A 25,532-nucleotide genomic window follows, 5' to 3' on the forward strand; every position below is an offset into this window, starting at 1 on the left:
CATTCTGGGACTGAAACAGGTGGCTGCCGAAGACACCCTCTTACTTGGAAAACAGATTCATAGGTCCAATAGTATCATCGCTGTAGGAGTGAAAGGGAGCGGCAGAAACAGAAATAGACCAGAGTGGCAGCTCTCTCTGCTTTGCTGTCCCTGTTTACCATCACACCTCTGCATCTTCGCTTGGCGAAGGAAAGCCTGCCAGCAGATGGAGTTGTGGGCTTGCAGCGGAAGGTTGCGGAGCTTGGCCACCTGAGTGCAACCATCACGGTGATGCATCGCCACCTAGAGTCCCAACACAGCATCCCAGAAACCACAAGGCATAGGTTCCCAAACAATACAGGGCTCAGAATTCATGTAGATTGTTTTAAGCTCTACAACTGGTGAAGGCACGGCAGCACAGCAGAAATCGGATGTGGTGTAGTGGTTAGAGTGCCAGACCTGGACCTGGGAGACCAAGGTTCAAATCCCCACTTGGCCATGAAGCTCACTAAACCCTGGGCCAGTCACAGCCTCTCGGCCTAACCTACCTCACAGGGTTGCTGTGGAGATGGAGGAGGAGGAAGACTCATGTATGCTACCTCAAGCTTCTTGGAGGAAAACGCAGGATGCAAATGCAATAAATAAGGAAATGAAGTAGCTATTTCAGGTGATTGCACTGGTCTTCTCCAGAGAGCAAACTGGATTCCTGCTTCCCACTGTTATGCCTGTCAAATTGTCACACCGAGAGCCAGCGTGCTGTAGAGCATTAAGGTAAAGGTAAAGGGACCCCTGACCATTAGGTCCAGTCGTGACCGGCTGGGGTTGCAGCGCTCATCTCGCTTTATTGGCCAAGGGAGCTGGTGTACAGCTTCCGGGTCATGTGGCCAGCATGACTAAGCCGCTTCTGGCGAACCAGAGCAGCGCTCGGAAATGCCGTTTACCTTCCCGCCGGAGTGGTACCTATTTATCTACTTGCACTGTGACGTGCTTTTGAACTGCTAGGTTGGCAGGAGCCGGGACCGAGCAACGGGAGCTCACCCCATCGCAGGGATTTGAACCACTGACCTTCTGAACGGCGAGCCCTAGGTTCTGTGGTTTAACCCACAGCGCCACCCACATCCCTGCTGTAGAGCATTAAGAATGCTGAAATAGGATGTGGGTGACCTAACTCAGGCATGAAGTGCACAGACAGTCACTCAGCCTAACCTGCTTCACGGGATTCTGATAACAGGATTCAAAACAAGGAATCATGCAACTGCATGGTACATTTTTAAGTAAATAGCAGTAGCAGAGTGGGAAGATCTGGACCACAGGAAGGTCCTTTAACCAATCACACAGAGTTACTAACGCTGCGTTCGTCGTCAGTTCTGTTTCAGCCCCAATAGAGCCAGCCACCCCCAGTAGCAGCCCACATTTCCGTGTGAGTCATTGTTCTGGGTATGCACTCGCTTGGAAAGAAGCCAGCTCTGCGCATGGACTCGCACAGAGATGTAAAGGCACCTTCCCTGTTCTCTTGCCTTGAGGTCGGGCAATCATACCCTGGGCAAAGAAAAGGGTCAAAATATCATTGCAAGGCTGTGTGGGAAGAGTTGCTAGAAACCGTGGAGGGTGGGGCAGGGCAAGAGAAAGTTCTCATTCTCGGGTCCCGCTTGCTGTTTCCTACAGGCATCTGGTAGGCTGCTGGGAGGACAGGATGCTGCACTAGGTGGGCCACTGGCCTGATCCGGTACAGCTCAGCTCACGTTCTTAGGCAAGTGCCAAAGCAGCGAGGACAGTGTGATTGTGCCTTGCAAGAGAGTCACATTCTGAGGATGTCACATATATGCAGGTACGCGCATACTCAAACCCCCGCCACGGAACTGTCGCGAACATCCTTACCCTTTCCAGAACTGGGCTCTGAGCAGGCCTTGCCCCCCAAGCGGAAAGCTTCTAAGCTCAGATTTGCTTACCCAACTCTTGGAGGCTCCCGCAAGCTTTCGCAAGGTTGCCCAAGTTCCCGCCAGAGCCCCTAAGAGCAGGTAAGCAAGTCTGAGAGCTTGAAAGCTGTTTCTGGGCTGGGAAACCCGTGTGCAAGAAGAGCTTCGAAGCTCTCCACCTTTGGAACCGATAGAAGGGAAGTTCAAACCCATCAGCCGCCTCCTCCTCTGCGAACCTGTAGCCCAACAGTCTAGCCTTTTATATACAGAGCTGTAGCATCTCGTTTACATTGGATACGCACACTGCTTATTGGTACTGTAAATGAAGGAGACCTCTCCCTTCCATCCATTGAAGTGGGTCGGTATTGGGAAGGGGCTTGCAGACATAATTAATCTTTTTTCCATTTTCCCTCCCCTCCACATTTCAGAGAACAATTAAATGTGGTGGAGAGATCAGTCCCTGTCACCCAAACACCGTCCTGTCCTTTTTGGAAACAAGAGCCTTTGCTATAACTGAACAGTTTATAATACCCGTTCTCTGTGTGAATATGTATAGGTTTGTGTTTGCATGAATACAGGTGCACAAAACTTGGATCTAGAGGACAATATGCACGTTTAGACCACGTTGGTGCATAAAGAGGGCATTGCTGCATACAATCAGCTACGAAAACGGAGTCCTGTTTATACTTAAAATGAACACCTGCACCAAATTAAGGAAATTGTGAAGTGCTGACATGCAAAGCACTTTATGTTTTCCTTCAAAATTATAGGAAGGGATAATTACAATCAAACCACTTTAAATCCTTTAATTGCCATGCTGCAACCATTCCTCATAGGGGAGTTGCTCCATCCTCTTGATCACTTTGGTTGCCCTTTTCATCATCATTCACCCTCTGAAGTTTCCTGATTCTGTTTAATGAACAGTCAGCAACTACCAGAGAGCTGTGCCAGGTGGGGGAGAGGTTGTACTTCACTGGCCAGTGCAGCCTTCCATTTCCCCCCCTAGGGCTGCTGCCCTGCCTGCCCCCTTGCCATAGCTCAAGAGTCTTCCCTCTACTCTCTAATCACCTCCTTACTAAAAAAAAAAAATCAAAAGATTTGAGCTCTGAAATACTGAAAGCAAAATTAAAACCAAAGCAGTGCAAACTTAATTTATTCTGAGCACTGAATTTGGAGCTTCTCAGGAGAGAATTGGGATTGGTAAATGTTTCAGAGGAAGTACACACACAGAGAGAGCACTGGTGAAAAACACTCAAAAAAAGCATACCAGTCTAGAAACATGATCCTGTTAATTCTCACACAGGAGAAAGAAAACACAAGGATTAGTTCAAGCAGCTTATCCAACCTGGTGCCCTCCAGGTGGTTTAGGCTACAACCCCAGGGTTGATGGTAGCTGTAGTCAAAAATATCTGCGGGGCAACAGGTTGGAGAAAACCGAATTTTCCATGGTTTACATGTGAATTGTCAGTTGAGAACCTTCATTTTGGCAAAGAAAATCCACCCAAGAAGTGTCGAATAGTCTACTTCCCAAATCACAGCAATCGTTAAAAGCTCTGAATCTTTGTTTGCAGCTCTATGCAACATGGCTTGGTTCTCCAACTGTCTGTGCAAAGGGTCACAACCACCAAACCCGCACGCCTCTAATGCTGCAGCGAAAGCCGGAAGAACGTTCCTCAACGAGAAAGACCGACGGGGAGGTCGCCAAAAGAGACGGCGCCGCCAATTCAGCTGTTGTACAAAGGCACGACTCTTGCGATCTCTTGCCTACAAATGGGGCAACGGGGAGGCTGCGGCAGCGCCTGGTAGCACTTGCCGCACGAGCAGACGTGCCCGCACTCGAGGAACACACAGGAGCGGGCATTGCTCAAGCAGACGACGCATGCGTTCAGCGTGTCCCCGCCCGCTGCAATCATTTCCTGCACCTGACGCAAGCGCTGCTTCTCCCGGTGATGGCGGTACTGCTTGTGGAGGACAAAGAAGAGCACGGCGCACGTGGCAAAACCAAAAAGTAGAGTCAGGACCTTCCAGAGACGGACGCTCGATTCTTCCTTCTGGAGCAAGGCCTCAAAATCTAGGCTGCTTAGGTAGTAGCGCATCCCCTGCTTGGGGGGCTGCAGCCTGATGGTGTTGTTGTCCAGGACCAGCTCGCCCACCCCGGTAAGCGCCGCCCCCACCTTCAGCATCTCTTCGGTCTCCTTGATGCCTTTGGGGCGCTCCCCGCTGATGTAGTGGCCAATCACGTCCGTGAAGGACTGGACGGACGGGTGGAACTTCTCGTACACTGTCTCCAAGCTGAGCTCGGCAGCGTCCAGGGGTTTCAACACCCTCACGGCGACATCGGCTCCTCCCTCCTGGGGCACCATATCAAAGGCTGTCGTGTTGGTCCTCTGGTGAATGATCTTCTCGTAGTCGCTCCTGGGGAACGAGGACCCAGCAAAAAGGTTTAAAGCAGCAGCAGCAGAAACACAGAACGGGTTGCCCACTTAGCTGGGCCCACCTGCTGCACACATAAAGGTTTGCCCGGACACGGGTCCTAACATTTCGGTCTACAGAAACTTAATGAAGAATTTGATTGAGTTTGCCGGGATTTGCTTGCGCTTCTCTTCCCTCCCCTTCCGTATCATGACTATTCAGATCAGGGACAGGGTAGGTCTATGGCCTCTCATCAAGCCATACATCTTCCAAAGTTGCGCCCTCCCCTCAGCATTCTTGCCTGGTTGGAATGCATTCTTGAACTCTGATAATGTTTCTTCCTTCTCTCAATGGAGGACAGAGTGTGCGTAAAATCTAGCCTGCTATACAAAGTAAAACTTGATTTTTTTTATTGCCACCTTTGCCTCTGGCTCTGCCCACCACTGGTCCAAACGGTCCCCTGCCCCTGTTTCCAACTGCAATGCAATTGTCACAAACTGTTTGGTTTTCATCTTCTGTTTGCTTTTCATTGACACTTCGCCTCACTCTTTACATCTCTCTCTCCCCATCCCATATCTGCCCACTGAGAATGATCCTTTACGCTATACTGAAATGGACTTTGGTCCACAAAACCTTATACCGTAACAAATGCATTAGTCTTTAAGGTGCCACAACACACTTTGATTAAACTTCCTAGGTGCTAGATGCAGACTTTGAAAAAACCTGGAGGATCTTTTTTTTAGCATGGGGGCTACTTTTCAGGGACAGAAGCCAGATTTTTTTTATACACAACTCTCCACCTTGGCAAGCTAGAGGCATTCTCACAGGAACACATTCCAGCCAGGCAAAAGCACTCATGGGGGGACAGAGCAAGCCCGGTGAGGGGATATAGCCTGGGGAGAGCCCTGGGAGCCAGAGGAGTATAAAGGTCTGCATGCAGACTCCACCCTGATAGAAATTGAAAGGTGGATTATAATAATCTGAATGGCACCTGGCCTACCCTACTGATTGAGCCAAATACTCCAATAAAGGCTCTTGCCTCACACCAATACATCAGTGGAAGCAACAACCCTCTTGCTCCATTTTCAAGTCTGGGAGTGAAATGTACCTACCAGAGGTGCGTGGTTCGGTTCCACACTATCTTGTGCTCCTGCAGTGTTAGCCTCTGAACCACTCCCTTGCAGTTTTCCACAAACTGACTGTTGAGGGTTTCCTTAATAGACCGCACTACACCTATTGGATGGCGGAGGGTGAAAAGAACAGCTGAAAAGAGCTTAATTGCACACCCGAAGACTCACCACAGTGTAACAGAACAGCAAGAGCAATAGGAACCCATTAAATTGCCCGCAGGTCTAAGGACTATGCAGTGCAGGGACAGCCATGATCGCTGGTTGAGGCTGATGGGAGTTGCATTTTAGTGTGCACATTATATCATAATCCTCCATGACAGATGGAGCAAACTTGACACCTAATGGCAAATACTCATACATGCTTCCCACCCCCATTACCAGCAACCCACAAGACTCACAAACCCTACCTTCTATTACTGCATAAGGGACACACTTTCCAGGAGCTTCCATAAGGATAGTCTTCAAATCCTGGTCTAGGGTGACTTTTTTCGCTCCCTGGGTTGAGGAGGGAATTAAACATTGGTAAGAGCCTGTCCTTCACTCAACATCTTTGCATGGGTCTACTTTGTGTAGGAATTAATTGACTACAACCCATAACACAATAATTGTGTAAACCCCCACCCCCACTCCTTTCTCGCCTTTTGGGATTTCCTCCCTTGGCATTTGGGATTTCCTCCCTTGGCATTTGTAGTTTTTGGATCCAATATACTTTTAGTCTATGATGTTCATAACAGGCTTTACCTTTTATAAATTCAACATTTAAAGGCTGTTGCAGCTGCTCCAGATACTTTTCAGTTGAGAAGCAGAACAGGCATTGAAAAAACACTGAATACATAAAATTAAAAATAATGGTTATCCGTGGCCCTGTTCTAAGCAACAACTGACCTTCAGGCTGTGAACTATTTTTGACTTTTGCCTGTAAATGGCATACAGAATTGCGGTGACAGCTGAACTGGTCGCCAGGAGGATCACCTGTCCCGTCGAAGGGCGCCCGGCAGCATCCATTGCGATAATCTAACTCTGGTATATATGCCTAGAAAGAGAAAAATAAAATAGTTTGGGGTTCTTTAGTCAGAAAGCACAAAGGGTTAGAAATAACCTAGCCTCTCCTCTCTGCAACACTATATCCCCCAAAACTGCCCAATCCTATTTCAATACTTTACTCCTATGTCTATATGTGCCTTATCTTGCCCAAGTCATATTATACGCCTCACACTCATTTGGTGTATATCTGGCAACAACCTTCAAGAGTTCACACACAGCAAGAACAGACTGAGGGAAATTTCTCTCAGCATAGTGATATTTTGAAAGAGAGATTTCTTCAGATATGTAAAAATTCTGGAAACAAATAGCACATAATAGCCTACCTGTGCTAGTATCAAGATTGCTTTCGGCTACCGTAAGCTGAAATAAAAAAAGAATGCAACTATCCAGCCTGGATACAGTAACTGTGAAATCACCCCAATAGGTGCTTATAAATGATTCTTATGACTTGGACAATTCTCTCTGCAAGCTGTCTCCTCATTCATTATGACAACCTTTTATAACACTAATATTTAAAACAATATAGATGGCTGCTAGTTTCTAGAACATGACTTGTTCATTTGTGGGTCCTGCTCAACTGAAAATTTGCCTTTTTTATTTACCAGATTTACTACTCTCTAGATGTGGATTCTTGATTTGAATGGGTTTATCTTTTTCTTTGTATTATATTTTAATTGATTCTCAAATATACACAAACTTCAAATACAACACCGTATTCAGAAACAATGTGATTTTTCTCATTTATTATAAGTATTTGTGTGCCGCTTTTCCTCTTTAAATTCTGCAAAGCAGCTCACATAGATTCATTAGACCCTCATGTAGCCTAAAATCAATCAAATCATCCTACAATCATAAAACAGGAAGAAATAATCACTCTTTCATAACATCAAAAATAAGCAGTCCCAGCAGGTCACAAATCTGCCATTAAAAGTTTGGTTAAGATGGTAGTTTTAACCTGGCATACCAAGGAGGTGAATGTACACTACTGTTTATTTCTTTTTATTACCCACCTCGGGAATTTCATTGGCTATCCACTATTCTTAAAGCAAGGAATATTGCAGACCCTCAAAGACTAGAAGATTTATTGTGGCACCAGTTTTTGCAGACTATAATCTGTTTTGTCAGCTAGATACTCATGAAGGACATTTTATACACTTGATACACTTGATGAAGGGGTTGTAGACCACGGAAGCCGATACTGCAATAAACCCATCAAGGTGGCACAATACACAATGCCATCTCAAATACAACTGCTGCCTCAGAAAAAAAACCTCCAGTATCCAGCTCTCCAAACCACCTTCCAGTCACTAACTTATAAAAGTAGTCAAGGCTAATCAGACTAATCCCCAAAACTTTGGCAGATCAAATTCAAATCCCTCCTCTACTCAGTTGGTGACTTCAGGTCAGCCACAATCTCTCAGATTACCCTACCTCACAAAATTGATGCGAGGACAAAATTATAGGGTGCAGGAGAGAACCTTTGCATACTCTCTGAGCAACATGGAGTAGAGGGATATAAATGTAACAATGCAACAAGCAGAGTTCTACGATACCAGGCCAGAGGCCCATCTAGACCAGCATTGTGCTTTTCACAATGGGGAGATCACAAACAGGGGCTGTGCACCACAGCCCTCTTCCAGATGGTTCCACAGTTTATCTTCTCCTTCATGAAATTTGGCTCATCTCCCTTTAAAGCTGCTTGAGGCGGGAGTCGATGCTCAAATCATGTAGCAGGCAGTTTCACAAGTCAAGTCAACATAATGTGAAGGACCAGTCTCTTCTGCCAGTCAGTTCATGCCAGAGTGTCCCTTTCCTGTAACACTGTATATCAGTAAAGCTACAACGGCCGCACCCCCAAGCTGCCAACACCAATCCCCAGGGCAAGCAAACCACCCCTAAAAGAGACTCCACCCCTAAGTCCCCTATCCCCAGGGTAACACAGGAGGCCTCCACCATATCCGGCTCCAGAAAAAGGGATGCTCTCCAGACTGCATTCCTACCCCTACTTTGTGTCTTCCTCCGACCTACTTCCGGGAAGGAAATTTTCTTCCTGTCGATGTCTGATGACGTCAAAGAGCCCCAAAAGTATGTTTTTCATAGAATTTCAGGGCGCTGCCTAGAGCGACGCGAACCTCGAACATCCGGTCGCTCGGCTCATGCAAATAACCCCTGAACCGTAGACTTAGAAAAAAATGGTAGACTGATCACTCCTGTCTTTAGACGCATAACGTCCTGGCTCCTATTGCCACTTTTTACTTTCAAGGCGGGAGGGTGGTGCTAACAAACGATGCCATTGGGGGAATCTAGAACAGTAGCCGACCGGCCTCTCCCTTCCCAGCCCCGAGCGCTCTTCCAGAGCAGGCCGTGGCTGTTCACGTGACCTCGTTGCTCCCGCAGCGGCCAATCCGGTCTTCAGAAGTTAACCATTTGACGCGAGGCGGGCGGTGGACCTCCGTTGACAGACAAACCGCGAGAGAGGAAGTCCCGCCTCAGGACCCGCCTGTGAAGCGCGACTCTTCTCTTGTTTCCGCCTCTGTGCCCGGGAGGAGGCGGGGCCGGAGAAGCGGCTGAGGGACGCCGTCCTTGTTGAAGCTTTATTGTTCCTCCTCCCTCGCGCCCACCTTCGCCCGTGTCCGCCGCCGCGCGGCTCCCAATAAAGGTAACCATGGCAACGGCAGCCGGCCTAGGCGCCCGATTTAGACCCTCCTCGCCGTATCCCAATTCGTCTCTCCTTCACCCGACCGGGGAGGGTGGGGGCCACGAAGAAGACGATTGCTCTGGCTCTAGGCAGGCCCCTGCGTTTGGCTTCTGTGTGGGCCTGAGGCCCCTTCGGGAGGCCGCCGCCTGGCTCGAGCGGGCGAGGGAGAGAGCGCGCCCGGGTGGGAGGCCTCGTCCGGGACATGCCCCTCGGGAGGCTGGTGCTGCTCGGGGGGGGGGGGGGGGCTCTGCCAACATGGAATGCACTCTGCTCCCTTGAAAGGGCACTCGGCCCAAGTTGGGCTCTGTTAGGCTGTGAGACATGGCAGGGAATGAGGGAGAAAAGAAGCCTCGAGGCTGGAGCTTTCGTTATTGTCCCCCTCTCCCTTACAAAAAGGCTCCCAGAGCGGCTTGTGATAAGAAACAGCTCAAGAAAGCGACTGGAGGGGGGGGGGGGGGGACACACACCACAAACTCAGGCCCATCACATGTTTCCACTGCATGACTTCCCTTCAAGAATCCTGGGAGCTGTAGTTCGCCTCTCAAAAGACCTGCAGTTCTCCAAACTGGAGCTTCCAGGGTTCTTTGGGTGAACCATGGGTGGCACCGGCATGGTGTAACCTGGCATCGTTTGTGGGACTTTGCCTTCCTCAAGGAGCTTCGCTTGAGTGGGAAACCAAAGGTCCACAGAACAGCACTGGGCTGTTTGAAAGTTCCTGTCCCCAACAGGCCCATATTTAAGAAGCAGTAGGTAAAAGTAAAAGGTAAAGAAACCCTGGATGGTTAAGTCCAGTCAAAGGTGGCTGTGAGTTTGTGGCTCTCATCTCGCTGGCGTTTGTCCACAGTCAGCTTTCCAGGCCAAGTGGCCAGCATGTCTAAAACCACTTCTGGTGCAATGGGACACCGTGACGGAAACCAGAGCACATAGAAACGGCGTTTACCTTTCCACCACAGCGGTGCCGTTTATCTACTTGCGCTGACGTGCTTTCAAACTGGAGCAGTACTGGGCTTCTTGCAAAGGTTGTTTTCAAATGCCGTTGCACTGCTCTTTGAACCTCCGAAAACCAGGCTCTACAGAGTGCAAGAGGGCAGATCCCTGCCCCAAGGAGCTTACAGTCTGAAGTTTAATACATTGGAAGCAGCAGCAGGCTGGGGACAGGGGAACAAAAGCAATCTGTATCCACTTAAGATGGCCCTCCTATGCTTCCTTACATGTTTGAGGTTTGCAGTAAGGAATGGGAACCAGGAGGTTGAGCCAGAAAATGTAGGTTTTGAGGAAGGATTGGAAGGAAGGCAAGTGTGACACAGCAGACAGAACTAGAGAGCAGAGCAGAGGTCTCTAAATAGTATTACCCTGTTTGGAGGAAATACTTTCTTACTCAAAGTCTAGTTGGGTGTTACAGGTGGAAAGCAGTAGTGTCCCAAAGCTGTTTACCTTTGTTTGTGGCAACGCAACAGGCTTGATCACAATGATAGTTTGGGGAAGGGAACAAGTGCAGTCCACGCAACTAATTTGCTGCTCTTCTCATCTGCGTACAGCTGATTGGGAGCAAAACTATACAGAACGTGAAGGGAGCAGAGACTTCCAGGGAGCTATGGATCTTCCAAACTACAGCCAGCAACTACTTCAACAGCTCCATACACTCTGCAGGGAACAGCAGTTCTGCGACTGCAGCATCTTGGTTGGGACAATGCATTTCCGAGCGCACAAGCTTGTGCTGGCAGCAGCCAGTGTGTTGTTCAGGTCTGTGCTGGATGGCACAGACACAGTCTCCATTGATGCTTCTGTGGTGGCCCCAGATGAATTTGCTCTCCTGCTAGAAATGATATATACAGGCAAGCTGCCTCCTGGGAAGCACAATTTCACCAACATAATATCTGTGGCAGACAGTCTGCAGATGTTTGATGTGGCTGTCAGTTGCAAAACCCTTCTTGGAGACCTTCTGAGCTTTCCAAGTCAAGAAGAAGTGCTGAGGGACATTTCTGTTCAGGCAGGGGATGCATCTAGTAAAGGTGTTGCGACTTTGGACAGTTCTCGTGCTGCAAAACTCAGTGTCAAAGTGATGTTGCATCCTGAGCAGGTTTCTTCTGGCTCTGCAGACTCTGTGGACACTACCAGAGTGCAAGGACAGAGCACATGTCAGGAAGCTTCAGACAAGGAAACTCAGCTTCCTGGTTCTCATTGCCAGGATCCCAAAGTTCTCCTCCCTCTGTGTCCAGGTGGCCAGAGCATTTGCGAGGAATGGGAGAGCACCAAACTGCCAGAAGAGAAAGACCTGGTTGGAGGTACAGGTGAGAGTGTCACCTTGACATTGCCTGCTCCTAATATAGAGTAACTTTGCCTGTTGTAATTCTACCCAGTGGACTGATTCATACATGTATGTACCTTGTCTTACAACTGTGAGGTCAATTAGTGAACTGCCTCAGTTGAAAAGTTTGCATTTGACTCTGTGCAGAGACAGCCTTGTTTGTTGTGCTTTCCCTGTGATGGCTGTTTCACACATGGAAGTCATCACTTGATGCTATGAGCTGCTGCTCCTGTTACAAGCCAAAAGCCAAGAGCTTCTGCCTGTGTCCATGCATGCTTTCCCCCTTGTCTGCAAGAGGAGGGAGATGCGCCATCTTAAGCGGGAGCCCAGGTGGGAAAAGCAAAGCTCTTCCCAAGAAACTCCTCCAGCAGCACCTATTAGGTAATTAAGACGTTTTGGTTTTTTAGCATAAACATTCCCACCAGAATGCTTCCTTGCACTCATTTGTGCCAGTTTCATTTGTGACTCACTTCCCATGAAACATCCCAAAGCAATTTAGCAACAAGGCATCAACAGTAACAAAGAAAAAAGGAATACAATTTCCAGATGAATAAAGGCTGGGATAAAAATCTGCACTTACAAGGCATTTTGAAAGGAGGTCTTCAGTAGATGCCAACATGGAATGCACTCCCAGATGAAATCTGCTGCAGAGTGCAGTGATCAGTTGGGCACATATATCCATTATGTATGCTTGGTGTGCACAGTATGCAGTGTTCTCTTGCTTGGTGAATAATTCTCAGAAGAGGAAGACAATAGCCCCCTGCTATCATCCTGCTTCCACTGGCCTTTCTCCTTTTGACTTTCTGGGCTTCCTCTTTTCATAGGAAGCTCAGAAGAGGTGAAGCCTACAGCTGCTGTGCCCCAGGAAAGTAAGGAAGAACTTCTAAAGGATTTGACACAGCTGAGGCCTATCCAAGGGCTCTTGGACACATCAGAGGACGATGCTTTCCTCTCTGGGGCAGAAAAGCAGGTAAACTGGAAAAAGGGGAAGGCAGGGGCATGCCCCTGTCTTTTTGCCACTCCCTTCTTACCCACATCACCCTTCCCTCTCCCACTAATGCCTCCCTCCTTTCTGCCAAGAAATTTGGCCTAGTACTTAATTCTATGTCAAGGAGGTAGGCAGAGTTGCCCAGTTCACTTCATGATGGATAGCTCAGTTAGTTAGAGCATGGTGCTGATAACACCAAGGTTGCAGCTTCAATCCCCGTATGGGACAGCTGCATATTCCTGCATTGGAAGGGAGTTGGGACTATATGATCTCAAGGTTTAAACTGGATTCATGCATTAGCTGCTGCTTCTGTCAGTTATTTTAAATCAGTTTGTCTTTTTTTTAATGTTTATCGTATATTACATTTATATATCTTTTGTAAGATACCTTGCAAGAGTTTGTACTCTAATAGGTGGTATATAAATGAATTAAACAGATAAGTTAGGGCCAGGTTTTCCCAGTTTGCATTGCTCTTGATAGCTATTAAGCATCTGTGGTGCCTTTGCACAGAATTGGTGCCCAACTGAAATATTTCCTGGAATGCACAGATCCTGTCACTGCCAAACATGCCAGGTTAGATTTCTGAAACATACTTGAAATAGTGTATGTTTCAAAATTTCAGCTACTGCAAACTGCATCGAAGTGGGGGGAGTATTGCATGTGCGTTTGCTAAGTTTCTCAGAATCTCCTGCTTAGCTGTGTAATTGTCCTTGCAGGCTGCCATGGACTGCTCTGAGGGCAGCTCACCCAGGGACGCTGCAGAGAATCTGTTCAAGGATGAGAAGATCCTGAGCCCAGAGGCCCTGTCAAAGTTTCTTGGGGCCCTGAAAGCTCCTTTCCCTGGCCTGGGTCTCCTGCTGGACCGTTGGGTGGCTACAGCAGTTGGTTCTGACAGCACAGGTACCCTTGGGGTGACAATTTGGTGGTGGTGAGTGTTCAGAAAAGGCTTCGCAGGCTATGGCCCCAACTGAGCTCTCGCTCAACATCATGGAACAGAGGGTGCCCACCCCCCACCTCCTCCAACGAGACCTCAGATGGTGTTTGTGACATGCAGGAGAGTCTTCACCCACAACATAGACTCTTTCTGCATACGGCTGGTCTGCTTGCTTGCTCAGGATGGCCTGTTCCTACATGTCCTCTAGTCTAGACTTGAAACCATCCCATCTGGGTTATCCAGGCTCCAAGAGACAGTTTGAAGATTTCTCACAATGGGGAGCACATAATGGGGCAGGGAAATGGCATGACTGTTGGGAAGCTTGAGGCTCTGCAGTAGCCCTCTAGTTGGTAATTTGACACCCCACCCTACCCCGTTTCCATAGTTGGCTCAAGTGACAGCATTGCCACAGAAATACTACTAAGGCATCGCAAGCTGATTTCCGAGGCCCTCCAGCAGGGAGCTGGTCCAGAAGAGGAGTTGCCACCAGTAGAAGCAGACCTGGCCAAACCAGCCAAGGAGGTTCAGGATGCTGTCCCTGGATGCCAGGTGTGTATATCTCAGGTGTGCTAAGTCTGTGGCAGGATGTCTGCTGGGTAGATTCAGACAACCAATGGCCAGGTGAATGTGTGCTTCACCACTTGGTCGTAACCCCATTGCAACATCACCCCCAATGACTGGGAAGGAGGTGCTGCTGCTTGATCAAATGCATTATTAGCTTATGTGATTCATTGCCACAAGATACAAATGGACACATTCAGGGAGGAAGTTGACCATCAACAGCCCTCCACCACTGTAGCTCAACAGAGCTTCTATGTTGCATTTCATTTTGGTTATTTATTTATTTATTATCTACATATGAAAACCATCCCTTGCCCTATAGGCTCTCAGGGCATGTTTAGGAGTCAATAAACGACTGCGGTTCGACAGGGCAGGGCTGCTGTCCTTTATGTCCCTGCTTGGCAGCTCCCAGAGGCGTGTGGCTGAACTCGCTGGACCTTCTGGGTTGATCTAGTCCCCCGTCCCACACGCGGGGAGCATCTGCACCTGCTCAGGCACCCAGTGGAGAGGTCAAATAATGCTGCCATGCAGCAGGGTAGGGGGACTCTCTTCATTGTGTGTTTCTTCTGTGGCTTTTCCCAGCTGGTGAGCACTTGCCTGCAGGAGATGGCCCCTGCGACCTCCTGGAGGGCAGCTCTGAGCAGTGCCTGGAACAACAAGCCACTTCCTGCCACCCAGATCTGCCAGCTCCTCTGCAGCATTCAGGAGTACTTCCCGGGCCTGCAGACAGTGATGCAAGAACTACAGCAAGCTGGTGAGAATCTTTCTGCCTTGTATATGCCACTCTCTAGGCACGTGGTGGAGGACACGCCCAGCCCCAGGCTGCAGTTGGCAACATACACATCTGTGTGCATGCTTGAAAGGTGCGTTGTTTTGCAGAACTTGAGTTAAAGGGAGAGTGGGGGGAGCAGCTCACTGCAAAGAGGCTCCCACTGTGGGTCAGTTCAGGAATCCACAGCCAGGAGGCTGAATGCTGCCCAGAGTCACTCCCAGCTTCTTTCAGTGGGCTGCTGAGATGCTGGAGCAAACGGAAGCAGAAGAAGCCTTTCATTGCAGAGTAGAGGTAGCACTCAAAGGCCTACGGTCTTGGATTGTTGCATGAGGGGCCTGGTTGTTGTACAAGGGTCCAGTAGGGGGGAGCAGCCAGAGGAAAGTGTGGAAGACACTTTCACATGGTAGCTGATTTTGCCTGGTTTCTTCTACTTTCTTCTGCTGTGGGGAGGAGGAGAGAGTGGTGCAGTCCATGGAAGCATTCTCTAACCCTGAAAACCCTGCTCAGTCCCCTGAAGGTGGCCCTGTTTAGGGAAGTTTTTAATGTTTGGTGTTTTATCTGCAGGACTTGACATCTTTCCACAGGGCCTGCAGGACAGAGCTGTTCCACCAGGCCTTTGGTCAGGGCGCAGCCTGACTCCCTCCTTTGGCAATCTTTACAAAACTTTAGTTTATGGTTGCCATCAATTTGTATTTTAATTAATTTTTATAATGTTTTTATAATGTTGCACTGTTTTAATGTTGTTAGCCGCCCTGAGCCCGGCTTCGGCTGGGGAGGGCGGGATATAAATAAAATTTATTATTATTATTATTATCATGTTTTTAATATTCTGTTGGGAGCCGCCCAGAGTGGCTGGAGAAACCCAGCCAGATGGGTGAGGTATAAATAATAAATTATTATTATTATTATTATGAGAGATTCCACCAGACACCCCCCCTTGCACAATTAAGGCCTAGAAACTTGCTTAATTAAAGGTAGAATAGTTTTTCGGGTTTTAAAGTATTATTATCAATCAATTTCTACACAATCATCTGAAGACAATGTACAGGAAAAACAAGAAAAGGTTTTTTTACAAACAAACAAACAGATACACCAAAAACAAAAGTAAGACAATGCAAAATATAGACCCTTGTAGCAGAAACCCATTTCTGCTGTTGCTGAGCTGTGCAGTGCATGGGAAGAGCGGTGTCCCCCTCAGCTGCAGGCATGTCCTTGCAGGACTTCTCCTTCCTTTCAAGCCGCCTGACCTTGAGGTAGTTGATCCTCATTGACCAGCCTATCTTGCACTTTCCAAGTAGCTTTAGGGAAGTGGTACAAGGTTTTGGCCTCAGGTGCTACAAAGATTAAAGCTATGTGACCTGCATATGTTGCACCCATTCAAGTGTGCTTCAGAATTCCTATTGTCTTACACAGTTGGTATAAGTTTTGCTTGGCAAGGGGGTAGATAAGAAGCTGAAGCAGTTGCTACTGCTGACCACTCCTGGGAATTCCTCTGGAACTGTCCTGATGCTTGGAAGCACTTACTAGAAACTAGTAAGCTAGAAGCTAGAAACTTGACCCCTACAAAGGTTCTCTGGAAGCTGTGCTCAGCATATTGTTATTCAGATATTTTTGGCTCCTGCTGATGGCCCTGAAGCCACGGTCCACATGCCTCAGAGTAACTGTTTCCTTTTGTTCTTCCACAGGGCTCTTGACAGCTGTCGACGGAGGGAAGGCCAGTGTCTGGAAATGGAAGGTGAACAGCATGTCTCAGGTTGAAGCAGTGGGCAAAGCTGAGCCAAAGGGGGGCCGAAGCCCAGAGGCCCTCAAGGGAGCCACCTCCCCAAAGAGCTTTGCCTGCAAGGCCTGCGGGAAGAGCTTTCGCTTCTACTGCCGCCTGAAGGTGCACGAGAAGCGCTGCCGGGTGGCCCACCAGAAGCCGGCGCAGTGTCCAGAGTGTGGCGAGGCGAAGGCCTCCAAGGCAGAGCTGGAGAAGCACCAGGCGGAGGCTCACGGCAAGCTAGGCTCCTCCCTGCGGAAGAAGAAGCCCAAGAAGCCCCGCCTCCCCGTGGCCTGCGACATTTGTGGGCGGGAGTTTGCACACACATCAGGTATGGCCAGCCACAGGGCTGCTGGGAGCTGCCAGCTTCCCTTGTATCTCTCCATTTACAGTCAGGCCCTCTCTGCATTCAGAAGTGAAACCCCAGAGGTCCAGTCATCCTCTAGATTGGGGTTTCTCAAACTTGGGTCTCCAGCTGTTTTTGGACTCCCATCAACCCTAGCTATCTGGACCAGTGGCCAGGAATGATGGAAATTGTATCCAAAAGCAGGTGGTGACCCAAGTTTGAGAAACCCTGCTCTAGATCCAGATGCCTGCTGAGCCTGGCTGAGGCGGAGGGAGCAGGCTTGGCAGCCCATTTCAAAGCCTTGAGGCTGGAGAATAAGCCTTGCTCCTCCCAGTCTGCTTAGCCCAGTCTAGATGACTTTCTCTGGGCACATTGCGAGGGCTGTGCGAGTGAATGCCACTTCCTTACCATGCCCAAGAAAAGCTTGAGAGAGGGCCCTTCCCACAGCAGGGACGTTTCCCAGCGTGAATCCCCTCCGCTGCAGCCCAGGCCCAGTTTGAGCAGGCGGTGGTGAGCAGCTCTTTGTCCCTCAAGAAGCTGATCTGAAAAGGCTGCACATGGTGTGCTGGGGAGCTGAAGGCTTCCTGCCTCACCTGCTGCTGTTTCCTTCTCCCTCCCCGCCTCCCCTCAGGGATGCAGTACCACAAACTGACGGAGCACTTTGACGAGAAACCCTTTTCCTGCGAAGAATGCGGTGCCAAGTTTGCGGCCAACTCCACGCTCAAGAACCACCAGCGCCTGCACACGGGTGACCAGCCCTTCGCCTGCAAGCACTGCCTGATGAGCTTTGCCCAGGCTTCGGCTCTCGCCTACCATACCAAGAAGAAGCACGCCAAAGGTGAGGCCAGGTGCCCCTCCGGGTCAGCCTCCGACTGCAGCTATTTGACAGGAGTCAGGGAAGCTAGCAAAGAACCGGGGGCCCTGCTGACACATGTCATTTCCCCCTGCACACCCAGAGGCTGCATCTCATGCAGCCCACTGCCGAAATGTGCCAAGGCTCCCCAGTAGAGCAGGGGTTGGGCCGTGATGTGCTGCTGCACAACAGGGCTGGGAGTCAGGGAAAGGCACCTTGGCAAGCAGCACTGTGTGGAGGAGGCCAAACTTCACAGGGGCCCAAGGTGCTGGGTACTGAAAGTTGGGGCGTATGAGTGCTTCCCTTGTGGGGCTACCCGGCCACAGGGAAGAGACTGACCTCATCACAGCTTTGAAGACCCCAAAGTGGGTTGCTGTCCTCTGTCCCTCAGCCACCTTTTTTGCCTCCTCTTGCTGTCTTTTCCAGCTGATCCCTGTCACTCTGAGACAGTGTTTGAGATTAGCCAGGTGTATTTTGCACCTAGCTTTTGAACACTTTCGACCAAATGAAGATGCCTGGGTGCCAGGATGGCGTCTGACACCTCCACCGTCCAGAGGTGCATGCCTGGGGGTCATTGGATCTGGACTGTTTTCACCCACTCATACCCCTTCCTGTAGAATTCTGTCGGTAATATTTTATCAGCACAATTGGAAAGAATTTCAGGAACCCGTATACTTTTTCTGCACAGCCTGAGCAGGAGCAGTCACCATTAAGAAAAACAGGTCAGAATAGGCCTGTCTCTGGGTCAAGTGACTTTTCATCTTTAAGGTCACCAAGCTCTTAACCTGGCTCAAGATTGTCATCTGCACTAGCTGGATGTTTAACTGAGAATCAATTAGTGGCAACTAGACGTTTCATTTTGGCAACTGCAACCTTGGTTTAAAGAGCCATTTGGTGCCTAGCTTGTATATCTGATTTTCTAACACTGCTCTGAGACCAGGCACTGCTTGGGTATTCTGGAAAGCTGATGATGGTCCTTCTAGCACGCCAGTCCTTCCATGCTTAGGCTCAGTGCCATAATATTAGCCCTCATACCAACACTGCGTTGGCTCTCTTGGCAGGGAAGATGTACGCTTGCCAGTACTGTGCCGCCGTCTTCGCACAGTCCATTGAGCTGTCCCGCCACGTGCGCACCCACACAGGTGACAAACCCTACGTCTGCCGGGAATGTGGGAAAGGCTTCCGCCAAGCCAACGGTCTCTCCATACACCTGCACACCTTTCACAGTGAGTGCCTTGAGCTTCGTAATAATTGACAACAAATAATGACAGCAATGGCTTCCCGCCCTCCCTAGCTTTGTAAGTTTTGCCATTTACTGCTCATGCACTTAAAAGTGCTGCAAACACACCCTGGAAGGAAGCAGTTGCAGGATGCTCCCTGCTCTGCTTCTTATTGTGAGGGCATCCCCTTGCTGGACCAGTGCCAGAGATCTAGAGGAGTTGCTCATCATTATTATTATTTAGAGATTTTTTATAACGCTGAGTAATCTGAGAGTTCTTGCTCTCAAGCTTACACTCTTGCATGTGTTGCTGCTTTGGAGAAGGAGGCAGTCCTGAGCCCTTGAGGTAGGGTGACCCCAACTGTCCTTCCAGGAGCTGGAGGTCTGCTATTGGTGGCAGCTGTTCTTCTGTGTCTCTGCCTAAAAGTCCCGCACAGCAGGGTATAGTCAAGGGCTTGGGCTCTGCCAGCAAGGCTGGAATCATGAGAAGCACCGACATGATGCCTAGCTAAGACTGAATGTGGTCCTGGTTGGGAGCAAAGTCTCTCCAGAGGGTAGGGCAGTCATAATCTGAGGGGAAACAGTTGTGTGGTTGTAACCAGCTCCTGTTTTGTCCTTCTGCTCCTCCTGAACCCTCTGCATGTGAACTCACCCCACCCTCCTGCCCTCCCCTCCACATGGGGACTCAGACATTGACGACCCCTATGACTGCCAGAAGTGCCAGATGAGCTTCCCCACCCTGCAGGAGCACCAGAAGCACATCCATGCAGCCCACTCCAGGGAGTACCACCCATGCCCGACCTGTGGGAAGGTTTTCAGTGCACCGTCCCTGCTGGAGCGCCATGTGGTCACCCACGTCGGGGGGAAACCTTTCAGCTGCCAGATCTGCAACAAAGCTTATCAGGTGGGTCTGCTTTGGCAGAAGCAGTGACCTACGGGACAACCATCCCTCCCCTTTGCCATTCTTAGGTCTCACCTCTCCCTCGCACACACAGACACGTCTTCCATTGCTCCCCCTGAGTCTCTGGGAATCCAAAAGTGCTGAATTCTAAATGGACATTTTGTCTTTTTGTACATGGTAAAAAGCTATATTTTGCACAAGGCGTTTTACAATAAAAATCAGTCAAAGGTGACTTCATAACAATAAAATACCAAATAAAACTAGCCCATTGGTTCCAAAGACTGTGTTTACAACAGGCAATCAGATTCTGACTTGGTCACTCCTTTGCACCCAGGGATGGCAGAGAAGGCGCACCAGGGAAGTCTTACTTGGACTTCTTCCAAAGACTTGCCTCCACTTAAGATCAGGCTCTTCTGTGGGCATCCATTGACCTCCCTTTGTGGATAGATAGAAAATGCAATTGGGGGCATGTGGTGTAGCAACAGCCAAGGGATTGATGTGGCAGTGCTTTCTTTGGAGACAGAAGCCATTGTCTACCTCAGGGATAGGGTGGGTGGACTCCCCATAGTGTGAATCCCAGAGTCAAGGCTTTGAACCTGCAGCCCAAGCCCCTCTGTGTGTGGGTTGTGATAACCAGAATGGATTTGCCCCCTCCAGCAATTGTCAGGGCTGTGGTACCACAATCGGACTCACCATCCGGACATCTTTGCTGCTCAGAACCACCGGTCCTCCAAGTTCTCTTCGCTGCAGTGCAGCTCCTGCGATAAGACCTTTTCCAGCACTGCAGCCCACAGGAGACACACCAAGGAAGAGCATGCAGGTAAAGGACTCAGAGGGCAAAGGTGCCACCTTGATGCCTTCTGCTCTTGGTGCCCGACAGGTCTTGCCTCTTTGGCACGGGGCCTCCAGCTCAGCACTGGCTGTTAGGTGAGCTTTGTGGGATCAGACCAAGGTCCAGCTCATTCGGCAGCCTGTCTTTCTCTACCATTGTTCCTGGCAAAGTCAAAAGCAGGGTGGTCCCTGCCCTCCCCCAGCATCGTGTTCAGAGGTAGACTTCCTCTGGGGGTGTGGAGGTATATGGAATCCACCACTCTCTTCCTAGGAACTGTTGGACCTCCACAAAACCTCCATTGCTTGTTATAGTTTGGTGGGGTTTGGGTGCATGCTTTCCTCACACTTCACTTTTTAGGCAGTGGTTTTGGATTGAGGGGACAAGTGTCGGGAGCCTGGTGGATCCCACAACAGCCAGGTTTTGGGGGAGAGGGATCCACTCTACTGAGGTGGGTGGCTTACCATTGGCTCTTTGTGGGGCTGTGTTGGTTGGAAGAGAATGCATTAGAGGAGCCACCCAAAAAGGCTTTGCAAGCCCTTCTCCTAAGTAGGGGACTGGGTGAAGGTCAGTGGATATCTGGCCTGTAGCTGAACCCTCATTTTGATAAACTACCCACCGGGGATCTCACGGCTTTCCTTTAGAAGTGACATTCCATGAGTGTGAGAAGTGCAAGAGACTCTTCCCTTCGGTCGCTTTGCTGCAGGCCCATGAGAAAAGCCAGCACTCGGGTGAGTGTGCCCCTAATTTGCCCCTTGTTGCCCCTCTCCCTGGAGGTTCCCACTTCCCTGCCTACTCATGACTGCGCTGTCTCTCTCTCTCTCTCCCTTAGGGTCTCAGCCCCTCCACTGCCCACACTGCTCAGCCTCTTTCCACCTCCAGGGGGCACTGCAGCAGCACCTGGCCACCAAACACACCAGTCCTTCGGAGCCTTCCTGGGTCTGCACACTCTGCGAGGAGGTCTTCCCTGGACAAGAGCAGCTGGAGCAGCACTGTGGCGCTGAGCACCCAAAGGTGGTGGTTGCCAGTTCACAAGTTCCAATGGCCCAGGTAGTGCAGGTCAGTGATACCTTTCCCATTAGGGATGTTAAGCTGACCCCTTCCCAGTCCTTTGTCTGGGCCCCTGTTCTGTGTCATCCCATCAGGAAGGGCAAAGCCTCTTAACACAGCTTCCCCCCCACACAAAGTTTTTCCTGGTGTGTTACGATATAGGCCAGATGTGGGGAACCTCCAGTCCATGGGCCCAATTGACTGCCAGCCGGTCAGATCCAGTTCCCCAGTCTGGATATAAACAGCGTCGCCCCTTTTCTTCTGATGCCAACTTGAAGTTGCCTCAACTTCACCCACTCCCCATTATACTGTGAGGAGGAAAGCCAGGCTGAGCGTGAGTGGCTACCTGCCCGCAAAGTGAATGTCCAGCATACTCTTCTGCCCAGCTGAAGCAGTGACATCCATGTCCTTTCCTTGTCAGGTGCTTCAGACACCTGAGCCTGTGGTCACCGTGGCAGAGCCGGAATTTGCTGACGCTCAGGTGTTTCTGACGTTGCCAGAAGTACAGGGTACCAAAGTGGAGCACAGCTGGTGATGGTGAATTCGGAAGACTTGCTGGATGAAAAAGTCACGACGATGTGAGATGGGGAGAGGGATAGCCTGTGCCAGCCTGTGCTTTTGTTGGGCTGGAACCTGCTTGAACATTTGCCATGGAGCAAGGCACAGCAGGGATGAAAGCAATCCTAGAAAAACAGGGGGTCCAGGATGAAGGTTTGGATCAGATGCGCCCACTGAAAGGCAAACTCTCCCTTCTGGGCATCATAGGAGGCTGCGTGGTTTTGTTCTCCACCTGGCTGTGCCCTTTTTAAGGCTTCCTTCCCTTCTGTTTGGGTACGCTAGGCCATTTATGAGATGAATAGGGGAGCTGCGTGAGGGCTGCCCAGGGGCCTGGGTGCCACGTTTATTTTTCTGCTCCTGGAAGCAGGCGTAGGGGAACATGGTGATCCAAATAGAGAGTGGCAAAGCAGATGGCAGAAGCATGGCTGCCTTGCCATGTGGACAGGTAGTTGAGGACAAGAACCCCTACCCAACCTACTGCTAAGAACACGGCTGCTCATCCTGCAGTCCATGAGCTCCATCCAGGACCATCTCAAGGCTTGAGGGGTCTCTAGATAAACTTCCCTCTGGTAGGACTTTCATTGGTGGGTCCTGGTAGACTTACCAGGCAATGGTGGCAACTGTGCCACTGAGAAGCTAGATCAAAGTGCCCTTTAAATTTCCCTCCAGGCTCCCACCTGTTGTTTCACTCTTGGGATTGTGTGAAGCTTGTCCCAGCCATCTTGCTCTGCTTGCACCAGAACTTTTTTTTTTTAACGGATTGGGGGGTCCAAGGCAGTTGTCACAAATGGGCCCCGGCAGCTGTACTGGCCCTTGCACTGCAACATATTCTTCATGAGGGAGTCCTTTGGCAAACGTGGCTTTGAGCTTTCTAGAAAAAGCTTGCTAGCAAGACCTTGTAATATGCATCAGTAGCTCTGACGTACTCAAGTGTGCAAGGACAAACTGGTATTGAAATTACTTATATTAAGGTAGCAAACATTAACAATGATGTTAACAAACTGGCTGAATAAACTGAGCTCCTGTTTCGTATGAGTCTGTGCTACAAGTGTTATTTAGTGATAATCCCAAACCCTGAATTCATTTGTTCCTTTTGAAAACCTCTCATAGTCACCTTGGGTTTACCGAATATTGAACATGGGTGAGCATCTTCAGCCTGGCTTGGCTTACTGTTTCATTTTTTATTTGGAAGTGTATTTAATTTCTTTTCAATAAAGAGAAAGAACAGGGAACCCAGGAACAGCTCTGGAGTACATTTTGTGTTTTAAATACACACTATGCAAATAACATAACACAGGACGAAGAGGCATTCTGTGTTCAGTTTGTCTTATCCCTTTGACTCCATTACCATTTTATGTGACACCAAATCCCTTCATAAAGTGGCATGTGGAATGGCGGTGGTGGGGACTTGGACAGTGTTGATGCTTCTGCACAATGAATGAATGACTCCAGGGCTTTCAGCTGGAACTTGACAGAACTTAGTTCCAATACCTCTCAGGTGGGCACCATTGCCATTCTAAGAGAAGGAGGGGGGTGTTCATGGTGAGTTCCAGGACTTCTTTTTCTAGAAAAATAGCACTGAATGAATCCATGTTTGACCCAAGCTCTTTAACCATTGTATAGTGCAGTGTTGGGCAGTCAGAAAGTCAGTCCAGCCACCCTTTCAGTGAAGGCCATTGCTACTCTTCCAATGTTGATGTTGATGAGTTATGGATGTACGTTAAAAACTTCTGAATGAAGTGAATGAACGAATAAAAAGAGGGGCGGAGCAGGGCAGAACCCACCCCTCTGGGCTGTGCCTTCCATCTGCAGGTTGTGAACATCAGTAGCACCTACAAAATTACTTTGATTGGCTCCTAAATTGACTTCTCACATATAAGGTTAGCACAGATTAGACACACAGAGCCAGCCACTGCATACAGAGGGGTGAAATCCAGACCGCTGAAGTGCTATCCTTGAGCCTGCAGTCTCTTAAATTGTGTTGCTGCCACCTTGTGACATAAGATCAGTACTCCATCTGTGGAGCACAATCTTCTCTGTGCTGTTGTCATCTGCCTTTATGCTGGTAGTATTAGGGGAGCAGCCATATACCAGTGTGCTCTTAAGAAATGGAGGGCCCTGACTGCTGTCTCTAAAGTTGACATAAATTTAAAAAGCTATTAGATCTTTGTCACTGTGAGGACGGCTGAGCTTTAAAATACCTGGAGCTTTGTTTCATGATTAGTAATCTTGCCTAGGCATATGGTAAAGATGCCTTGATAATGTTCTAATGTGTTTTGCCAGCAGGACTGAAGAACCGGTTAAAAACCTGGACCATTAACTTGCCTTTATCTCCATCCAGAGGTCAAGAATTGGTTGTTTAATGTATCCGTTGTGTTAAGGACATTCCTGTTCTATTAGTTCATCAGTTAGGGTATCAAAAGCTAAGCCTAGATCAACAAAGGTTGTGTACAGGGGTTTTTTCTGCCACCTACAGCTTATCTGTGACTTGAATTCTGACGGCTGAAAGAGCTACCTATTGCAAAAGCCTTTCGTAAAAACCATCCTGTTTTACTGTAAGGCCCAAGAGTGACATTTCCCCTAAGAAGTAAGAAACCAGCTTCTTAACTGAAAGGGCAGGTAGGCTAACTGACCTGTAATATTTTGAGTCTTGGGAATTATTCTTCAGATACAAGCACAGTATTTTACTCCAAGCCACATGGGAGCCTGTTGTCATAGAGCCTCTTAAATCTGATGACAACTTCAGCTAGGTTTGGCGATCACGTAATGACATTCATAAGCATGGAGGAAGACTTTGCATCATACTTCCTCATGCAGGCCTGGTTAATAGAGGTCTTTCACATGATGTGTGAAGGGGCAGCCGCAGATCTGTCACATGACCTCCCATCACAAGGCTTTTTCATTGGCACTCATGAGGTGGTGGTGAATTTGCTCAAAGGAGGAAAGGGGGGAATTTGTCCACTTTGGGGCAGAGGATATGTATGAATGGAACAGTTTGTGGTAAAAGCAGCTAAAGAGTGGTATGTTGGCATACCACACTCACTATGTGGTGGCAAGCACCAGGAGTAGTCTACCTTTACAGGGTCATTTTTTCTTGAGAGTGGGCTGATGCTGCTCTTTAACAACTGTTTAATCATTCATTATTGGAGTATTCTTTCCATTCCTATATGGCAGGGGTATCCAAAGTGATGGTCTGCAGAGCTGGACTACAGCACCCATTAGCCCCAGCCAGCATTACCAGTGGTAAGAGACGATAGGAGTTGTAACCCAACATA

At 49.1% G+C, this 25,532-nt stretch overlaps 2 protein-coding genes across 13 annotated transcripts; one reads left to right on the forward strand and one right to left on the reverse strand.

Moving 5' to 3' along the window:
* Window positions 1-3,020: 3,020 nt before the first annotated feature.
* Window positions 3,021-8,621, reverse strand: MUL1 (mitochondrial E3 ubiquitin protein ligase 1). Of its 7 annotated transcripts, XM_028740528.2 has the most exons (6): window positions 7,492-7,882; window positions 6,805-6,841; window positions 6,323-6,470; window positions 5,845-5,932; window positions 5,420-5,540; window positions 3,021-4,310 (listed from the first exon to the last, which is right to left on the reverse strand). In XM_028740528.2, exons 3-6 carry the CDS (start codon window positions 6,440-6,442, stop codon window positions 3,620-3,622), a joined length of 1,020 nt encoding a protein of 339 aa, XP_028596361.2. In that variant the 5' UTR covers window positions 6,443-6,470; window positions 6,805-6,841; window positions 7,492-7,882; the 3' UTR covers window positions 3,021-3,619. The 7 variants fall into 7 exon arrangements, with proteins under 7 accessions (XP_028596361.2, XP_028596359.2, XP_028596360.2 ...); XM_028740526.2 differs by lacking the exons at window positions 6,805-6,841; window positions 7,492-7,882 and adding an exon at window positions 8,482-8,621; XM_028740527.2 differs by lacking the exons at window positions 6,805-6,841; window positions 7,492-7,882 and adding an exon at window positions 8,435-8,514.
* Window positions 8,622-9,015: 394 nt separating this feature from the next.
* LOC114602373 (zinc finger and BTB domain-containing protein 40-like) lies at window positions 9,016-23,289 on the forward strand. 6 transcript variants are annotated; one of them, XM_028740520.2, is made up of 14 exons: window positions 9,016-9,140; window positions 10,718-11,470; window positions 12,312-12,457; window positions 13,192-13,375; window positions 13,795-13,958; window positions 14,553-14,724; window positions 16,428-16,832; window positions 17,479-17,685; window positions 18,762-18,926; window positions 19,609-19,823; window positions 20,478-20,640; window positions 21,294-21,380; window positions 21,482-21,708; window positions 22,121-23,289. In XM_028740520.2, the coding sequence occupies exons 2-14, from the start codon at window positions 10,774-10,776 to the stop codon at window positions 22,232-22,234; spliced, it is 2,946 nt and encodes a 981-aa protein (XP_028596353.2). In that variant the 5' UTR covers window positions 9,016-9,140; window positions 10,718-10,773; the 3' UTR covers window positions 22,235-23,289. The 6 variants fall into 6 exon arrangements, with proteins under 6 accessions (XP_028596353.2, XP_077787549.1, XP_028596354.2 ...); XM_028740521.2 differs by lacking the exon at window positions 9,016-9,140 and adding an exon at window positions 9,456-9,942; XM_077931423.1 differs by lacking the exon at window positions 10,718-11,470 and having other exon boundaries at window positions 9,022-9,140.
* Window positions 23,290-25,532: the final 2,243 nt, after the last annotated feature.

This window comes from Podarcis muralis, chromosome 7, assembly GCF_964188315.1.
Source record: "Podarcis muralis chromosome 7, rPodMur119.hap1.1, whole genome shotgun sequence".
Taxonomy (NCBI): domain Eukaryota; kingdom Metazoa; phylum Chordata; class Lepidosauria; order Squamata; family Lacertidae; genus Podarcis; species Podarcis muralis.